The sequence below is a fragment of the Podarcis pityusensis genome (genome assembly GCF_964106645.2).
Source record: "Podarcis pityusensis genome assembly, chromosome: 2".
Lineage (NCBI taxonomy): Eukaryota > Metazoa > Chordata > Lepidosauria > Squamata > Lacertidae > Podarcis > Podarcis pityusensis.
In genome coordinates this window covers 80,837,664-80,856,405 of record NC_138029.1, presented here as the reverse complement: position 1 = coordinate 80,856,405, position 18,742 = coordinate 80,837,664, and the positions used below count along the sequence as shown (strand labels likewise).

The 18,742-nt window shown below is 41.8% G+C and overlaps 1 protein-coding gene and 1 long non-coding RNA gene across 2 annotated transcripts; one reads left to right on the top strand and one right to left on the bottom strand.

The window, feature by feature from the left end:
* Positions 1–294: 294 nt before the first annotated feature.
* Positions 295–9,212, bottom strand: FBXW12 (F-box and WD repeat domain containing 12). Its single transcript, XM_080996815.1, has 10 exons — positions 9,058–9,212; positions 7,874–7,911; positions 6,818–6,978; positions 5,783–5,904; positions 3,951–4,160; positions 3,540–3,701; positions 2,484–2,691; positions 1,520–1,701; positions 1,284–1,411; positions 295–576 (listed from the first exon to the last, which is right to left on the bottom strand). Exons 1-10 carry the CDS (start codon positions 9,148–9,150, stop codon positions 483–485), a joined length of 1,398 nt encoding a protein of 465 aa, XP_080852941.1. The 5' UTR covers positions 9,151–9,212; the 3' UTR covers positions 295–482.
* A 542-nt stretch (positions 9,213–9,754) lies between these two features.
* Positions 9,755–16,391, top strand: LOC308472201. Its single transcript, XR_013983342.1, has 3 exons — positions 9,755–10,729; positions 11,292–11,370; positions 15,555–16,391. It is a non-coding gene; the product is annotated as an uncharacterized lncRNA (long non-coding RNA).
* The last annotated feature ends 2,351 nt before the right edge of the window (positions 16,392–18,742 follow it).

The window sequence follows — 18,742 nt, the reverse complement described above, 5'->3', positions numbered from 1 at the left end:
TCCTTAATCTGCCTCTGATGCAAGGGGGCTGGAGGGAAACGTTCAGTTTTGCAGAGCAGCAATGTTGGACATGACCTTGAGTGCTTTATCTTAGAAACTGAACTGAGGTGTACACTATGGTAGATTGGACCCATGTTACTTCCCCCCGCAAAAAAAAAACTTCAGAAAATATTTACTAATCTGGTCCATTGTACACTCACATTATATCTCAGCATTTAATAAAATTACTGCCTTTTTCCAGACTGAGATGGAATTTCATGAAAGTCGTGTATTTTTAAAGAGCAAGGAAAAAGATAACTGACAACCACTTCAATAGTTTATTCTTGATCTAAAAACGTCAAAGCTTGGATTTCACTGCATACTTTCGTTTTCAAGTGGCATGAAATTTTATAAATCATACTGACATTTTGTTTCTAGATTAGAGTTAATTGACAGGCAAACAAAACTAACACGAGACTGTAAAATGAGAGAAACATTAAGTCTTACAAATTAAAGGAGTATGCTCTTAAGATGTCTCCATTTCCAGCCACCACACCAACAATGCTCACATCGTCACAAGCCACACTTCTAAAGCCACTAGGAGAGGAAAAAATATATAGCTCACAGTACTTGGCACAATCTAGTACTTACATTTAACTACGACATATTGAAACAAACTCATTCTGTTTTAGTACAAGAAGCTACATTGCAGGTTTTTGAGATTTTGCAATGGGTTTTTTATGTTGCCCTGCTAAGCATAGCCCCAGTTTTGCCCTGTTTCAAAACTGAGTTACTACCATCTTTTTTTAAACCTGAGTAGTAGGTTAGTTCTGTGTTCATTACAACAGAATTGGTTTATCCCTTGGCTGTAAGCTTCACTGCTTGCAAAGATTAAATTGGGGGATGAGGAAAGCCATGGATGGCACAGGCGAAAAACAGTGCACATAGCTTTTATCTACCCCTCATGGTCCTAAACGGGGGAAAGGGGATGTTGAATGGGACTTCGTGTCAAGGGGCCCAGTCATAAGGGAAAGCAAAGCAATCCCCAGAGCCTTTGTATAATTCACATATCGCTGTCTTTAAACCCTGGCCCATAGCTCCTATGGTCTAGTATCACTATACTTTAGACTGATTTTCAGAAAACAATTGAACTGAAGTCTTCCATATAAATACAGTTCAAACTAGCATTTGGGGTCACAGGTGTGCTTTTATTCTCAAATCTGCCTTCTAATATAGTTGTATTTAGCAAGAAAGTGATAGGTGCTCTCATCTTAACTGCAATTTGCAAAATGTTTCAAACTTACTTTGACCATCTGTGGGATCCTCCTAGTAAGTGGTAGCGACCGTTCAGCAAAGATGATTTGTTGTCATTTTTCCAGGAGTACACACGAAGTGAGAGGTCCATGGATGATGTGACAACGTGAAAAGGATCCTGGTTGGGGGTGGGTGGGTGCAAATTAAAGTCTTTTAGTTAAAGAATATTTAGTGTACAGAACAGAAATAAATAATAGTAGTAGTAAGTAATAGTAACTGTATATACCACCCAGATTGATGTAATAGAATTGTGGTGATCTTTGAAAGCCATTAATTCAGTTCCTGACAGAGTGTATAGTTTCAGCTCTGGTCCAGTTGATAAAAGAATAGTTTGTTTGCCAAATCCTTTCATAATCGTCTCTCCAATCCGTAGTTGTGCTGGTAATGTGAAGTCTGCAACCTGTCGAGCTTTTGCATAAAAACCATTTTAGCACCGAAATTTCTGCTCTGTTTACTGTGAAGAGTACTGCAACAGCGCTCACCAGTATATTAGTCAGGTCACGATTCTCTGAATTTTGAGCTACATATTGTGTATTGAGAACATCATGCTGATTCAGACCCAAGCTAGCAGTTCTGTCTATTGTGCTGCTATGGACAGGAATGAAAACAGATAGGGAACACTGATTAAGAAAACAAGTTGCCTAAAGAAATAAATTTGTCAATCGGGTATTATCTGCTGAGCTTGACAAAACACCACTATATAAAATTAGGGACATTGGTCTGTCTAGTTCAGTGTCGTCAACACTGGCTGGCAGCATTTCTCCAGATTTTCAGGCAGTTGTCTCTGCCAAACCTATGTGGAGAAGTTAGAGACTGAACCTGGACCTTCTACTTCCTACTACAGCACATGCTCTAGTACTGAACTGTCCTTTCCCATGCATTTTGTTATTCAGCTTTGACACAGTGCAGCCAAGTCCCTGCTTTTATGGCTTACCATGCACAGAAATCCCTTCCGTGTCTATTCAGAAATAAGCCCCATTGAATTTAGTGAGCTTATTTGCACATAAGTGGGTTGGAATTGCAACCAACATTTCAAAACAAATATGCCGCTCCTCTTCACCTATACAAGAAAGGTCCACCTGACAATTCATTTCCTTTTCAATAGCAATTCAGTTCAGGGTGTTTTCTGGATCGCTGCTGAATAAAAGGATAAATTACCTTCTGCTAGACAACAGTTTGAAGAAACTTACCTGTAATACTCTTTTTATATTTAGACTTCTTCTCAATGTGTATATCTAAGCTCACAATGTGAAAAATTCTCTCTTCATCATGCAACACAGCTACTCTTGCGGGCTCTGCTGGTAACCAGCAGGTGTCAAGGCACTGACCTCTGATCGGAAGAGGACTAGATAAGAGTTCATCATCTACAGAATTAGTTGCAGAATGTGTATAAACCACCTGTTACATATACAAAAACAAGCATTAACACACAATAGCTGGGATCCAAAGAGCTGCTTATGGTATACTTGGATAGCCCAAGTGAGGATTTTCACTTTGAATTTTATGCAAAAAATTATTTTGAACTTTGAATTACAGAGCTTCATGGCACATCACAAATGGTGTTTGATACTTCCTTCAGGGTTGCATCCCTACAGGCCCTCCAAGCGTCTTGCCACAGGGTTGTGAGGGGGAATGACTTAGCCATTGTGGATCAAGTCATACAGGGTTCAGCCTCTCCCACTCCCCATCTCTCTGGAGAGGCAGGAAGGGGAAGCTCTGTTAATGGGACATTTTTCTTTTGCCCAAGTAAAGATTGCTCGTTACGTGGAATGGAGATTTGAGTGGAATTTTGTTGACAACAATTGCAAGTTTATGAGAAAAAAAGAAGCCACAAAATAGTGGTAACTTTGCTAGGACCAACTAAATGCCACAACACAGTGAGCAAGTTTTCAAGCTCTCCAGAACTCTTTAGGCTAGATGGGAAGCCTAAAGGTGTAACCTCATGGAGAAGGGGAGGGAAGGACACAAATACTAGGCAAAGTGTTGACACACCAAAGTAGTTTACAGTTTGTAACAGTCTTAAGTCTTAAAGATGATGGGTTAAATCCAAAATTGCATTCAGCGTTACAGGTTGTTGTTTCCGTTTGAAATAGCCATGTGGAATGGGAGGAAGTCAAGACTGCAGCATGCAGGGAAGGAGGAATTTAACCCTTTCTCCTGCACCACAATCCCAACTGAATCCCCACCACAACCCTGAAGTTGACGTTAGTCTCAACAAATGCTCAAATGCTGCAGCATAACAGTACCTTTGGTGGTAAAGCATTATCTGTAGGGCGAGCAACTATCCATAGACCATCGGGTGAACAAAGTAATGAATTTATGCCACAGTTTTGGAACAGTTGTGTGGATGAAATTTGGCTTAAATTGGCAGCTACTAACGTATAGAGTTTGCCTCCTCCGGTGCCTACCTAAACCAAGGAAGGAAGCACAGAAAATATAGTTAATGATTCCTTCGTAGCGACATGCAAAAGATTCAGCTGTGGATTACCAATTTCTGCTGAGTCACCGATTGCTGGATTTCTTGCAAAAACAATGGAATAGCTCTGATCCAGCCCTGAGTTGCAGCAACTTTAAAAACTACTATTCCACATTTTTAAGCAGGCTTTCGGCAAGCCAACAGGAAGTTTGTTTCAAACTGTCAGTCATGCTACACTTACCGTTAAGAATGGCTTGCTGTTTATTGTGTAGGCAACCACAGAGCATGATGCGGATGATACTGAAAACGTTGCAAGCTCTTCCCCTGTCTCTCCATGCCAGAGTTTGATTATCCCATGACAGTCTATTGTAGCCACCAATTTATCTGAAGGAAACGTGGCAATGTTTTGCAGTCCATTTTCCTGCTGGGGACTTGACCAAATCTGTGTACCCTGTTTAAAAAACACAAAATGGTCCCATTCGTGCCTCACTTATTTCCAATTCTCTATTATCTTCAGACTATTTCATTTAACACATCTGTGTTATGCATGGCATGCAGTCCTAACCCCATTCACCCAAGACCAAGGCTAGATATGCTTCAAACCTTTAAAGCACACACCCCCACCTGAGAATTCTGGGAGCTGTAGTTTACTTCTACAGACCCATACTTCCGAGCACCCTTAAACTCAACTCTCAGGATTCTGTGTGTGTGGAGCAGGGGGTACTTTAACAGTCTGGTGTGTATGTTGCCTAAGACCCAACTATACAGATTTCTCTGATGGTGTATTTTCAAGTATGTTCTATACGCCAACTTTTTTCGGTGTGGAGTCGGTAAGAAAAAAAGGAAACGAACACATGCTGTAGAAAAGTTTGCGTATTTGTTGCTTGCTTTCACCTTTACCTTGTTGAAACATGTTCACTTGATTTATGTGCACATCAGAACATAATGAGTCAGTCTCCATTGTATTTCAAAGTCCTGATGTGCAGCCAAAAATATTCTAACAGAATTCATTTCAAATAAATGGATGCTTCCTTGGTATCAGACTTTTGTCCTCCATATTGCCATCAACGTCATGCCAACATTCTTTTAAAAAATGCCATGTCAAATTCTGGAATTTTATTTTTCTTCCTTTCTACTTTCATTGGGCTGCACCCAGCTTTGTCCTCCTGTGAACAGAAGGGCTTCTTCCAGGAAAGGGGTTGAGATTCAGCAGAGGGGGCTCCCACTGGAGGACAGGAAGTTGCCATTTTCAACCATACTCCCCCCCCCACCTCCTGCACTCCTAGAAGTCATGGGCATAGCCAGGGGGTACAGGTAATCAAGGAAATAAATAGAAATATTTAACTCAATGACCAATTGTGTCGCAGATAACTCGATTCTGCCCCCTTAAAATAAATCCTGGCTACGTCCATGCTAGAAATGCTTTTCCTGACTGCAGGTTCCCTTTTAGCCCTTTCTCCAGCAGGATAATCCGTTTTCTACCCATCTCTCTTTAAATATCTCAAACAAACAGCAACTGCCTTGAAAGGTGGCAGATAAATGTCGTAACCAAACAAACAAACAAACAAACAAACAAAAACAAACAATTTGAGCTGCCTGGGCTTTCCTTCCTTTTCCTCTTTGAAGTAATTCTGAATATAAGTGTGATCACCCCTTGGCACCAATCAGAAATATTTTCCTTTTTTATTTTTTTATTTTATTAACGATTTTCTTGTTTTACAGAAGTATGTGTAATGTCTCTCGTATTTTTTCCATGTAACATTTTTACAAATCGGTTTCATTTGTTGAGACATTAGGGGGAAATAAGGGGGGGAAGGGGGGAAGATGGGTGGGGGTGGGGTGGGGTCAGGTGGCGATGTTTCTATTTTGCTTAATGTATGTAGGGTTTGGTGTCAGCATTGCTCGTGCAGGTTCTCTGCTGTTCATTTGTGTTTCTTTGGTGGTGAAAGAGGTTGGAGTTGGCCTAGGGTATGGTTGTTTGTTTGTGATTAGCTATGGTGATCTTTGTTGTCGTGTGATTTTCCTTCCTTACTAAAATCCACCATTCATCTTTTACAAGTTCTTTTGTCCTACCTCTTGGACGTTCCATGCCCTGACTGTGCCATCAGAAGAAGTGGTACACACAACAGACTTGACATTTCCTGTTGCAAATGTGTGCTCGTTCTCTGATAGGTAAGCCATACCAGTTATCGTTCCTATAACAACATGAGCAGAATTTTATTTGGAATTTTTAAAAAATTGAGCAGAATTTCATTATGAAAACAACCATTAGTCTGGTGTGTTTTCTGATACTGCAGAAACGTGGCATATTATAAATCTGCAATAAACACTCACCATAATTTTATTTATTTAAAATCTTATAAACACACACACACACACACACACATGCATGTATATCTCTATACCACTTTATATTTTTAAAGAAAAAACCTCAAAGCATGTGCAATAAATATATACTCCAAACAATGTAAAAAAGTAAAACAATGCAATAGATAATAAAAGCAACATAAAACAAGATCATAAAAGAATCTAGAAATGGCTGGATGAACAAAAAGGACTTCAGTATATGCCAAAAATGTAAACACCGTTGCCTAATCTGCAATTACAAAAGCGTTCAGGCACATGCAATATACCAAACAGAAACATCGGTCTATCACATAACTCTAAAATAGCACCCTGAGAATAAAATGTACTATTCAAATGCACTATTCATTTTATTTCTCCCCAAATAAAAATAAAAGACAAGCTGCATATAATAATTATTTTAGTATACCATCATTATTCCATCCAGTCATATATTTTCATAACTCTGCTTCATTAAACTCAAGTATTTCTGATTTCAGCAGTGAAAAGGGATTTATTTTAAATACTTGCTCCATATGCACATCACAAAGAGAGACCATGTTTTTCGTCCAAATCTTCTCCCCACCCATTTCACCTCCCCTGTCAAATTAGTAAGGTTAGGCATCATTACTGCATATCAGATCTTTTTCACCCACTCCATTATGGTAGTTATTTTCAATGAATATAAAAATAAGTAGAGAGGGAGTGATATGTGTTTCCTATTCCAGGAAATTAAATTATGAGTTTTTACCACACTTAGCCTACCTGTATGTCCTCTCATCGCTTTACATGTGTAGTCAACTGAAGGCCGTCCAGATATCTTTTTATGCTCAAGATTAGAGCGGTGCAGATAGTACTTTTTCCATGTCTGCATTCCTGGGATCACTGAGATATTGCAGAAGGCCCATCGTCTCAGACACATATTTCTATAAATTTAAAGAGTGGCAGATTTATCTTGAAATTTTAAAATCCTTCCTCCAGAGCAGTTTCACTGAATGAGGCAGAAATGAATGACAACCATCATCTGCCGTCATTAGATAAAAAGCAATTGGCTACAAAGTCTTCAGCTGGATTTCATTCATTTACATATTTTTACAATGTACGGCATTGCAAAAATCTGCTCCTTCCTCCCCATCGCCTCTCATCTAAAATTCTGATTCCAGCCTTCCTCATTTTGAGCTTTCCTACATCCTCTCCAGTCCTTTCTCCTCAATACAGAATTCTGCTACCAAATAATTTATCTCTTTCATATCTAGCACAAACTCTTGTCTGCAAGTTTAATGTAGTGGCAGAGAACCTCAGGTGGGGGGTCAAATGCAGCCCTCCAAGCCTCCCCAAACCTACCCACCCCTCTCCCCAAGCCCAATCCCTCACTGACCCTGCTATGTATCTTGTCCTTCCTCCTCCCAACCCATGTTTTCTGTAGCTATGTACACACTATACATTTAAAGCACATTTTAAGCATGTCCCCATCCCAAGAATCATGGCTGTAGCTTTGGGAAGGGCAAGCTATAGTTTCCAAGATTGAGGTGTGTGTGTGTGTGCTCTTTGAATGTGCATTAAATGCATGGTGTGTATTAATCATCATTCTCAGCTGTAACGAAGTTCCTCACATCCATTGCTTGCCACCCTTGTTTTGACTTCCCCCCAGATCTCTTTCTGTCTTCTAGCCATGTCCGTTGCGATCACCAGAGGGGACTTGGCTATGTTGTCCTTATCGAACTCTGCTGTTCCATGTTCGCGAATGGTGCTATGTTCTCAGTAATAAGTAAACTGAATGCACCAAACCCAAATATTAAAATAGATAAGAAGTGTACTAACCTCCAAAGAGAAGAGGTCTCTGCAGCTTCATTCCATGTCTAAAACGGGAAAGCAGGACAGGTTTTAGAGGAAGTTCTTCAAGATTCAGGGGACTGAGTCACATAGCAGCGCACTTGAGCACAGTGCCTGCAGTTTCATTTATTCATTCATCCAGTCTGTTATTTATCTTACCTCAAAGTCCCAGGGTGACTTACAATAAATGTAATAAAATACCCAACACACCACAGTAACAAGCAATAAATATAAAACAGAGCAATGAGGCTTACTGGGCCTCAGATTGCAGCCTTAGGCACGTCTTATTTCAAAGTACTAAGTTGGACATTTAAGCGTTTGTACAAAAAAGAAAAGAAAAAAGAGTTCTGTTTTAAGCAATCATAAAAGTGATATTCATTCAACAGGTGATGTTTCTCCTGTCATGCAAATACAATGATGGGGAAAACTTTTGTCAGCTTAACGTCTGCTTGTCACACAGGTGGCAAGAGGCCCCGAAGCATCGCTAGGGAAGTTTGCAATCCTAGAAGCTTCCTATTAACATCTGCAGAAACAGAAGCGCCAGAAGGACCATCGCTTGGATCAGCGGCTTTCGCTCTTACTGGCTGCATTGTCAGCACTGCAGAAACATCGAGGGTGGGGTCGGCTTGAAAACAGAAAGCAAAGTTTCCAGGAAGAGCGCAGGCGCAGGCGCCTGTCTTGTTCCGGAGATTTCCACAGTGGCCAGGGATACTGTTGCGCGCTTTACTGAATCCAGTGTGTCGCTGCAGGATCTTCTCCCCCCTTTTAATGACTACTGTGTCACGACGCTGGACGGGGACACGCTGTCAGAATGGGACGTCCGGAATCCGGATCTCGCCCTCTTAAGTTCGCTCGTTAATAAAAGCAATGGGGGGGGGGCGGGCAAAATTGTACAACGGGGAAGAAGAAGAAGAGGAAGCTGCGGAGAGAAGGGTTGCAGTGATTTGGGACGTTATACATCTATTAAAACAGGAAGATCGCGCTCCACGTATCTGAAGAGGTCGAGAGAAACTTGGAGCAAGCGCGCCTGCTACTGGCGCATTTGGCTTGGAGAGGTCGTTAAGGGAAGCCCTCTTTCCCCACTTCCCGCGATCGAAGTGGAGAAAGATGTTCTCTCCACCAGTGGCGCACGGGCGAATTTGGGGGCACTTGCAACCGGCGCTGCAACGCACCTTATTCACTTGGGCTGCTCTGAGTAGATCCGGTGGCTCCAGGTATGAGAACAGGTGGATGATGCAGTCCAGGGTCAGCGTCTCAGCGCTCATCTTCCCTCCGAGATCCCCCGCTACGGACAAGCGGAGTCCGGACGCTCCTCTTCCCTCCCCGCCCCTGTCCGGTCAGCCTGGTAGCGAAGGCGGGGCGAGGGCGTCACGTTCCGTCGCTGCTGGCCTGGCGGCTGCTTGTCGCTACTGTAAAAGCAAGCAGGTCTCAAACTCTGCTCCGCTGTTTTTGTCCCTGATCAAAAGGCATTTGTTGATTCTGGGCAACAGAAGTCCGGGCATCCGGCGCACGTCAAGGAAGCAAGTATCAGTTTTTAAAAAAATCCATGGAATTTATTGTATAGTGAACGTGGAATGTTAATACTCAAGGAGGTTTAACTCCTATATATACACGAGGCCAGCAAGCCCAAGGGGCAGGGATAATGGGAGTTGTAGCCCAACATTATCCCAGGGTCCCTATGTCTGCTCTACACACTTCTCTGGGAATAAAGCCATTTTTTAAAAAGTGGGACTTTTGAATAAGACTGAGCTGTACATCTCATAGAACTCAGAAGCTCCCTGTCTTTTCTAGACACGCATAGGATCGCGTTGGAGCAACTTCCTATGAATGGTTAATTGGAAGCAAGTCTCACTCTGCAGGCGAGAGACTATACAATTCACTGTAACTGCCTCGCACAATAATAAAAAAGCTTGAACTTAGTTGGTAATTTAAACCAATCAGAGATAAATCTGCTGATGTGTTTGTTCAGAGGGTTTTACATTCGTAGACATTCTCTGTTCCAGGTATCTTCAACCTTTTCAGACCTAGGCACTATTTTTAACCCAAACATGCATTTGGGGACTTATTACTTAATCTTTTACCACGTGTTTGCTCTTGTGGCGATCCACCTTGGATCAGGCCGCAGCTCACTAGTGGGCCCCGCCCCACCAGCTGAAGACGATCGCTCTACACACTATGGAGAACATCATTGTTTGAGACTCTGTCCTGCCACCCGATGCTCCCAAATCTTCCTGATGCAGCACACTTTACGCTTTTCTATACAGCTACTACGGCGGTAAACAAAAGGCATGAGATACAATTAATGATGCCCAAAATACCGCACTGCAGGGGTTGGATCAGATGAGCTCTTTGGGATCGTTTCCAACTCTACGATTCTAATACAACAAAGCAGCACCATAAACGACCAAGAAGCAGCTTAGAACCAGCACGGGAGATTTAGCGATCATCTGAACTCTGGGCAATGTCCCGAGTAAGCAAGCAAGATCACCCCACCTCCCCTGCGCTCTTCCGCCCCGCGCGCACAGAAGCTTGCGAACTGCACCCGGGAACCGGAAACATCGCAACACAAGCATCGAGGCGGCGCCTCTGCATTTGCGCCTCTACGCACCCTCCCTTTCCTCTCCCAGGCAGACAAGGGATTAGCGTCTCTTTCGACTTCTCCAGTCACCGAGGCCCGACGAGCATTTGCCGTGTTCGCAGAGCATCATGGGAAGTGTAGTTCACCGAGATGTTGGGCTCCTACATATGGAATTAAACATTTAGCTCTCGGGGAGCCTTGAGTGTTTGCTTGGGTGCTCCGACGACCTGCTCCCCTTTCTCGGTAGCTTTCAGAGCTAGGTGCCAGTAAGCTATTTTAATATAAGGCATCCCTGGCAATGGAGTTACACATGGAACAATTTTGCATCCCCACCTAGTGCTGTATTTCCACTTAGAACTGACACGTGCCAATGATTTTTTTGTACGGCTCTATATTTAATTACAGGAAAGAGCCATTGCCTTTTTCCTGAATGGCACGCAATCTGCTAACTTTGGCTACAAATTGACGAGAAAAGTAATATTTTAAAGATTTTTTTTTCCCGTCCAGTTTGGCCCCGGAAATGGGACACCACACGTATGTGTAAATTGCTTAGTGGTGGGTCGTTTCAGAGTCACAGATGCTGGACCTTGTCCTTTTTGCCAAACTCCACACTGGAGAACAATTTAATGTTACCAAAGTTATAATTAACTATCGATTTATTTTTAGGTTGCAATATAACCCCGCTCACTAGGGAATAAATTTGATTGAACTTAGTGAAAATTACTTCTGAGTAAACACATGTATGATTGCTCTGTAAAATATGCAACTCTATTCGCTGTATTAAAGGCTATAACATTAAAACCTGTGTTATTTTCCCCCTTTCTATAGTGATATGTGATGGAAACAGGAACAGAATCAAGGTCTACTGATTTTTATTGCACTTAGTCATCCTCTTTGTTAGTGTAAGGTTTCTGTGAGCTATATTTTTTCAAAGTCTTGAAGGTGTGTCCCAGTCTGAATGTTTTGGGGGGCGGGAATCTGAAAGTTCTTGGCATCCCAGCATAAAGTTTCCTTAAATAACTGCAACTCTCTGGAAGTACCTTAGTGCTTATTGTGCATTTCTAAGCCAGTGCTAGACAATAATAAATGAGGCAAATTACATGCCAGGATGTGTTAGTGATAACTGTTTTCCACTAGAGACAGAAACAGTGAAATTTTCCAGCACAACAGCAGTACTATTTTCCCCTCTCCTCCCTCAGTGAGACAACAGTAAACTCTGCCTGGCACAGACAATCAGCTGCACCCCTGAGAATATTCACTGAATCTGATAACATCCTATTAGTAGCACTTGAAATGACCTAGCAGCTGAAGTGGGGGAGTTTCACCTAGGGAGGTCTAAGCATTTCACTTAATCTTTTCTTGTCTCTGTGTCCAAAAGGAAATCACATGTGTGGCATGAGCCTGACCCAGAAATTATTGCTGGGTGTAGGATATTTTGTGCAAATAAGGAAGGGCAGGGTCTGTAAGATGAATCACCAAAACAGCCATTATCCTGAGGAAAAACCTTTTGTGGGTGGATTTACGGTGATAAGTGCCCTTACAAGGTAACATTGTGATCTGTCAACTCCCTTGAACTGCTGGAAAGCCAAAATTCATGCGCTACTGTATATATTAATGGGAGGGTATTTAAAAGTAGAGCAGTTCTCTGGAAGCCCTCATAATTCATATAAAGTTAAGAAGTGATTGCTCCTTGGAATTGTGTACAGAAAGCTAAAAGATTATTTTTAGGACCTTGCACAGAGCAAAAATAAATAAGAGAGGCACTTGCTATAATGGCAGGAAATAAGCTATTACCACTATTTAACTTTTGGCAAAGCAAAGCTGTTGAGAATTCCTGAATGTGCATGATGGTCTTAGATAAGGTCGAATCTCAAGGATGATTTCTCTTCCACCTGCCCCCGCTGAAAGCATGCGTAGGGGAGTCTTAGGAGTGAAGTAACTTAACAACCAAACACTTGCATTTCAAGTTCTTTAAGGCCAAGTCAGGATTTCAAAGCTGAGGCATGCAATAACTGGGAGATAGGCTGGCAGTATTTTGTTGTTGCTCCCCCCCTTCTTTTAGATAAAATAACAAATATTGCAATTTATGTGTATCCCCAACAGCATTACAATAATAATGTAAGAACCAGTTGTGAATATAACAAATACAAAGTAAAAGTCCAACAGAATTAGTCAACTGTAGCTACCATTAATGCACTGATTAATATGAGTAAGATAAGGTAAGACAGGAGGATATATCAGGGTATTACAGCAGTTCTCATAATTTTCATTAAAAATACTGTGTCGAGTCTTGGAAATTAAATTTCATCTGAAAGAATGTAATTTAATTTATCTTGCACTATGTTATTCCAAGAGACGTCATTTTTCTTTCCAGTGCAGTTATTGTCCTGTTGTCTGCCTTCTCCCAGCTTTGTCAGAAAAGGAACAACAGAAATAAGAGGCTAAGCATCTCCAAATTTTTGTATGCTTAAATGCTGATCCTGCTAGGGTTTAGGTCAGCATTTAGGCAAACCAAAATTTGAAACTCTGTACTGCTTGTTTCTGGTCTTGTCCTAGGCATAGATGTCAAAATGGGCTATCCTAGCCAGTCACCTGCTTTGGCTTCCATGATGAAGTCAGACGAACAGCTACTACAGTGGTACCTCGGGTTAAGTACTTAATTCGTTCCGGAGGTCCGTTCTTAACCTGAAACTGTTCTTAACCTGAAGCACCACTTTAGCTAATGGGGCCTCCAGCTGCTGCTGTGCCGCCGGAGCACGATTTCTGTTCTCTTTTTTTAAAAAAATAATTTTTATTAACCAACCAATCAAATCAAATCAAATCACATCACATAAATTCCGAATTACAAAGCCGAATTTTAAATTTTTGTTGGGGGTACCCATATTTCAAGTTCCAAAGGGGATTCCGATCATCTTCTTGCTGCTGCATTAATGTCCACAAATCTGTCCAAATAATGTTCATAATTCTATCCAGTCCTATCTTGCTGTTCCCACATCTCATCTTATTCATATATTTTTCTTTTTTCTTTGTGATCTCTTCTAATAATCTCCTTAAGCAGGTAAACACCAGTTGTGATCCTGTGTGAATTTTTCCGTTCGTCCAATCACCATATCGAGATGATTTCCATATGTCATCACTTCCATAAATAAAAGCACTCTTTCCATCATTAATCTTCGCAAATCTGTCGCCTTCTTTAGTCCTCTGAGGAGGCTCACCTCCAATATGAAAACAGATCCATTCCTCCTCCCAGACATAAATCTTTTGACAGAACTTGCCAAAATGGCGACGCTATTTTTTACTGCGTCATCCCAAAGCTCTTATACTTTCCACGATCTCCTTAAAACATGCTTTTGGTTAGAAATTATCTCCACACAGTCTTAAATCATCCAGCTTAAGTCATTTAAGCGGCATTTCTGACTTGTGGGGGGGGGATTCTTGGTTAATCACATAGAAAAAAGAAAGGAAAGTTCCCCCCCCCCATCCAGTCCCGTTGCCGACATACTGAGCCTTGGTGTGTCTTCTCATGATATATTCCTGTTTATCCGACCCGTCTTCTTTCTCAGAGATCTCTTCAATTAGCAGTCTTTACTCCCCATTCTTCCTTGAAATATGTGCATTTGCTTCATTCCTAATTGTTTCTTTTGAAGTTGCTGCAGCTAGCGGCGCGAATCAGAGACAGCGTCCAGGAGAGCCGAAGTCCACACAAGGGCTTTCTGCCTAGTGCCCCCACCCCCTCAAATTCGGGGGTGGTATAGGGCACAGCAGGCAAGGGCAGTCCCCCCCCATTCCCTTGGGGGAGCAGGGAGACTGCTTACTCCCATCACAGCCTCTTAATTACCTCGTGTGGGTCGGAGAGATGTTATTGTCGGCCATCTTCCAATGCGCCCCTAGTGGCCCCCCACAATTTCTGTTCTCATCCTGAAGCAAAATCCTTAACCCGAGGTACTATTTCTGGGTTAGCGGAGTCTGTAACCTGAAGCGTATGTAACCTGAAGCGTATGTAACCCGAGGTACCACTGTATATCAGTGCAAATGCTTGCGTCTTAAAATCCTTCCAACTATTAGCTCCCTTTAAATGCAGAGCATTGTCAGGAGGTAGGTGCATTTTTTGCCACAATGAAGTACCTTGAAAAATCAAATCAATAAAGGCCTCCAGAAGCCCTTGTCGGAGGCTGTCCTCTTTAGATTCTTTCCTGGTTTCCTTCCAATCAGCTTCCCCTGGATGAGTAATTTTGTTGTGTCTGGATCATTCAGTGACTTGTGCAGAGATTGTGGCAGAATTACCTGCCCTTAGCGGGGTTGCACCCATAAATGATTCATGCAGGAGCACTGTGGGTAGATTCCTCAGGGATGAGGTAAAAAAGCTTTATTTATTATGATTTAAGAGAAAACTGAGAGACAGTGTGAGGTAGGGGTTAGGCACAGGAAGATCCAGGTTCATATCCCTATTCAGCTATACTGACTGTCACCAGACTGACTTCCTTCCTCCTGGTTTACCTCATGGGATTTTTCAGATGCTAAGAGAGGTGGAAGAAACATATGGGCCACCTTAAACTTCTTGGAAGAAGGACAGGATATATAAATTGGTTAAGCAGCCGAAAGCTGAGGACAGGAATACTTGGACAGTTTTCTGAATGGAAGGTTGTAGAAAGTGGAGTCCTCCCTGCCCCCTGGCCCCAGAATCAGTATTCGGACCTGTTCATAAATGATCTAGAGTTAGGGGTGAGTAGTAAAGTGGCTAAGTTGGTACTATGGTATATTTTGCTATTTATTTTTAGAGTCACTTTAACAGGTTGGTTATTCGAGGCATCTGGCACATCATAAATACACACACTCCAAATTTTGAATTACCAAGATGGTAAAACTCAGGCCAATTAAAACAGCTATTATACTATCAATCTCAGTAGAAATAAAAAAGTTACCCATTATAAAAATGGTGCTCTAAAAACAATACTAGTACTAGTAATAGTTTCCAGAGGATAGCTATGCTTACAGAATGTCTTAGAAGGTTGAAATGTTCTCCCTACTTGCTTTTGAACATTACTCTTTCTAATGCCAGAATTGTACATCCATTTTATTCTTTTAGGTAAGGACTGACCTGCTTCTCCTATGCAGAATGCAGGAAGGGGATGCTGGCAGATGATTGCATGGACGGCATTGGAAGGTGATCAGGTGAATAAAAGCCTGATGTTGCCCAAAGCACTTAATATACATAAGAACATAAGAAGAGTCTGCAGATTCAGACATATTCCACCCTGCCCCTGCCCCTCTGCCACATGACCCTGCAGGAGAGCGAGTAGCCAAATGTGTAGATCCGGCCCTGATGTTGTCTAGCCTGTTTGCAAACAAATCAGAGTGAGCGCTCATGAAATAGCCGTAATCTAGCTTCCCTGAAAACAAATCAGGACGAATGCTCAGTAAACATGCTGTTGAGAAGTGCCTTAAGTATCCCCTCCTCAGTGAGAGATGGATTTCAGAGCAAACACTATAGTTTGGTTTAGGCGGGTGTGGTAGTGTAAACCTGAAATATTTGCAAGCAAAAGCCCAGATTGTTCTTGAGATGTATGGGAAAAAGCAACATTATTTAAAGTGATCAGAGGAGGAATAAATAAATTGAAACACTAGCCCCCAAGTCTCCTCATTCATCCTATTGCGTTTCCCCTTTGTTCCTTTCATTTCCTTTCTCTAAATATTCCAATTTCTTCAGACTTTTTGGTGTCTGCCCAGGATGTGTCTTTGCTGTAAAGAAGTATTGCATAGGTTTCATGAGAAGCTTTTCCTGTGTAATATGTTTCACAGGCATAGTTTCACTGACATGAAGGAAAGCTCTCCAGTGTTGAAGTTAGAGGCTGTCCGCCAGTATTTTGCTGTTTGACAGTCTTGACATGAGGCATCAAAATATGACACCTTTGTATCCTGATAACTGGTTAACCTTCCTTGCTTTCTCTGAACTTAAAATGTTCTCTGAACCACAAAGGGGACATGCCAGTACTTGGTCTATTTTCTAAATATGGCATTAAACTTGACAGCGTTCACAATGATAGGTGTGATGCCTTTCCTTTCATTTACTCCTAAATTATAGTTTGGAAATATGCCTTTTGCAAACAGATGCAAACTAAGTGTCTACACAAGTCACACTTGGCATAAACAAAAATTAGCTTCATAGCTTCGTCCAGAATTTCCAAGACACACATACTTCGATGACTCAGCAAGACTTGCTTCCATTAAAGCAAGATGCTCATTTTCCTTACATCATGGCATAAGCGTTCAATTATACAAAAATACAGAGTGCTCCTTTTATACCAGACATACGGATAAAAACTTATTTTGATTGTCTCTAGTGGCTGGTAGAGCTAGAGCACTTAGAACTCAACTGCATGTGCATCTTTGTACCATATGTCCAAATATTTGGAAGAAAGAATTATATGGGAGCTGGCTCTTTGGCCCAGGCCAACAATTTTTCATGGATGAACATCAGCTTATTGGGTGATATCCAAAGATGTCTGCCTACTTGCACAACATGATTTCTGGTTTCACTTCTCTCCGATCTCCCATGCACCCTCTCCAAAATCAGTGCCAAAGCATTGTGGGACCTTCTAGAGCGGATTTTTTTGGGGGGGAGGGGGATGAAGAAGAAGAAGAAGCCTTGTTATGCCAGCAAACACCAACTCATGTTATAGTAGATCTCTCATTTTTATTTGCTACACTTATGCCCACTTTTCCTTTTTTAAAAAATGTCCAAAGCAGCTAGCAACAATAACACAAATGTAATGTGACAATACCTCTAATGATTAAATGGCAGTAAATATGTACATGTGTGAAGACTTTTGGAATATTTTTTCTGCAAAAAGTATTTACATATACTGCACTATTTGGAATAAGTTTTACAAAACGCTCCCCTTCCTTCTATGGTCTTGTGGCAATTTACTTTCTATATCAGGGCTGGGATCCTAGCAGTCAGCTTATCTCCTCATTCCCCCTGGCCCATGTTTCGCAGGTGGGTGCAGCCACCCACCTGTCAGTCACCTGACATCACAATGACATCAGATGACCAGTTTTTGCCTGGGGAGGTTGAACTCAAAGCAGTGCAGGTTAAAGTACAGTAATCTGCAAGCCCCAGCAATCAGCTGATCACCCAACCCTGCAAGACACCATGCACCCAACAACATAAGACCCAGCACCAGGTGTTAGGCAGGTGGCTGTGGCATGACCAGATTGGGCTCATGCGCTGATTAGACCCACAGGCCAGTTTTCCCATTGCTGGTTTACAGTTAGGCCTTTCAAGATACATTTCTGATCAGCTTCCCTCCTGTCACGTTCTGGAGCTCCACCTCTAGATTTCATACTATCTTCTCATGGATTGCTGACCTTTCCTACTTTTATCTTCCTTCTGTCCTGCAATGAGGAAAGTTTGGCTTGATCTAGTCTCTTCAGAGCTATGTTACAGAGACATTAACAGACCTGTAAGATTTTTTAAATAAAAGAATGATTTTTAATTTCAAGTAACAAAACATATCCATACAAGGAAAAGACCCATCAGATTTGTTCTTCTCATTTGCATTTCAAAAATCTCAAAACCAGACTGGCGTTCTTCGGAGAGCAAACACGCACTTATGCAGATCACGATGCAGCTTCCCTGAGTTTTTGGTTCTTGCATTTTGCTGGTATGGAATCAAATATGGAATTGAAGCTCTGTTTGAAAGTATGTAATTTGTGTTTAGATAGGTGGTGGTGGTGAAATGATTCAAACACTGATATCTTCTCAAATCCTGCCACTGAAAAGACTTTCAAGAGTGGCTGTTAAGGAGGTGTTTTGACAACAAAACAGAGCAGCTATGATTAGCTTGATAAAAGGGAGGGCTATTGATGGCATGTATGTCTAGGATCTAGTTACAAAATGGGCTTTTAACATTTGAATTCAAACTGAGAGGCTAACGTTTTGGAAGGGGGGGGGGTCGGTGTTGTTGCTATTGCTTGAGTAACCCTTTATACATATGAAAAATGAGACATTAATAACCCTGACCAGAGCCAACCATTGTGTGTGGAGGCATTGTGTAAGTTTCCTTGCTTCGTGCTACCAGTGGATTTGAATCTTGACACTGAAAGCAAAACTGACTCTCAGTGAAAGTGGAGCGGCAGACCGTCTCTTGCAGGCTAGTTTTCCGGTTCTGAAGTGGACTTTGCGGAGACCTCTTTTGTATCTTCCAATATATAACTCATAATTAAACCGCATCATTCGATGCTGACCTAACCGGGCACTAAACTGTTGCCCAGCCTTG

Excerpts from the sequence above, each read along its gene's own strand:
- FBXW12 (XM_080996815.1), bottom strand. The coding sequence starts at position 9,150 with ATGAGCGCTGAGACGCTGACCCTGGACTGCATCATCCACCTGTTCTCA. Across the intron at positions 5,905-6,817 it reads AGCGATGAGAGGACATACAG|GAACGATAACTGGTATGGCT; the intron begins GTAGGCTAAGTG and ends ATGTTGTTATAG. Across the intron at positions 2,692-3,539 it reads ATAATGCTTTACCACCAAAG|GTGGTTTATACACATTCTGC; the intron begins GTACTGTTATGC and ends TATATGTAACAG.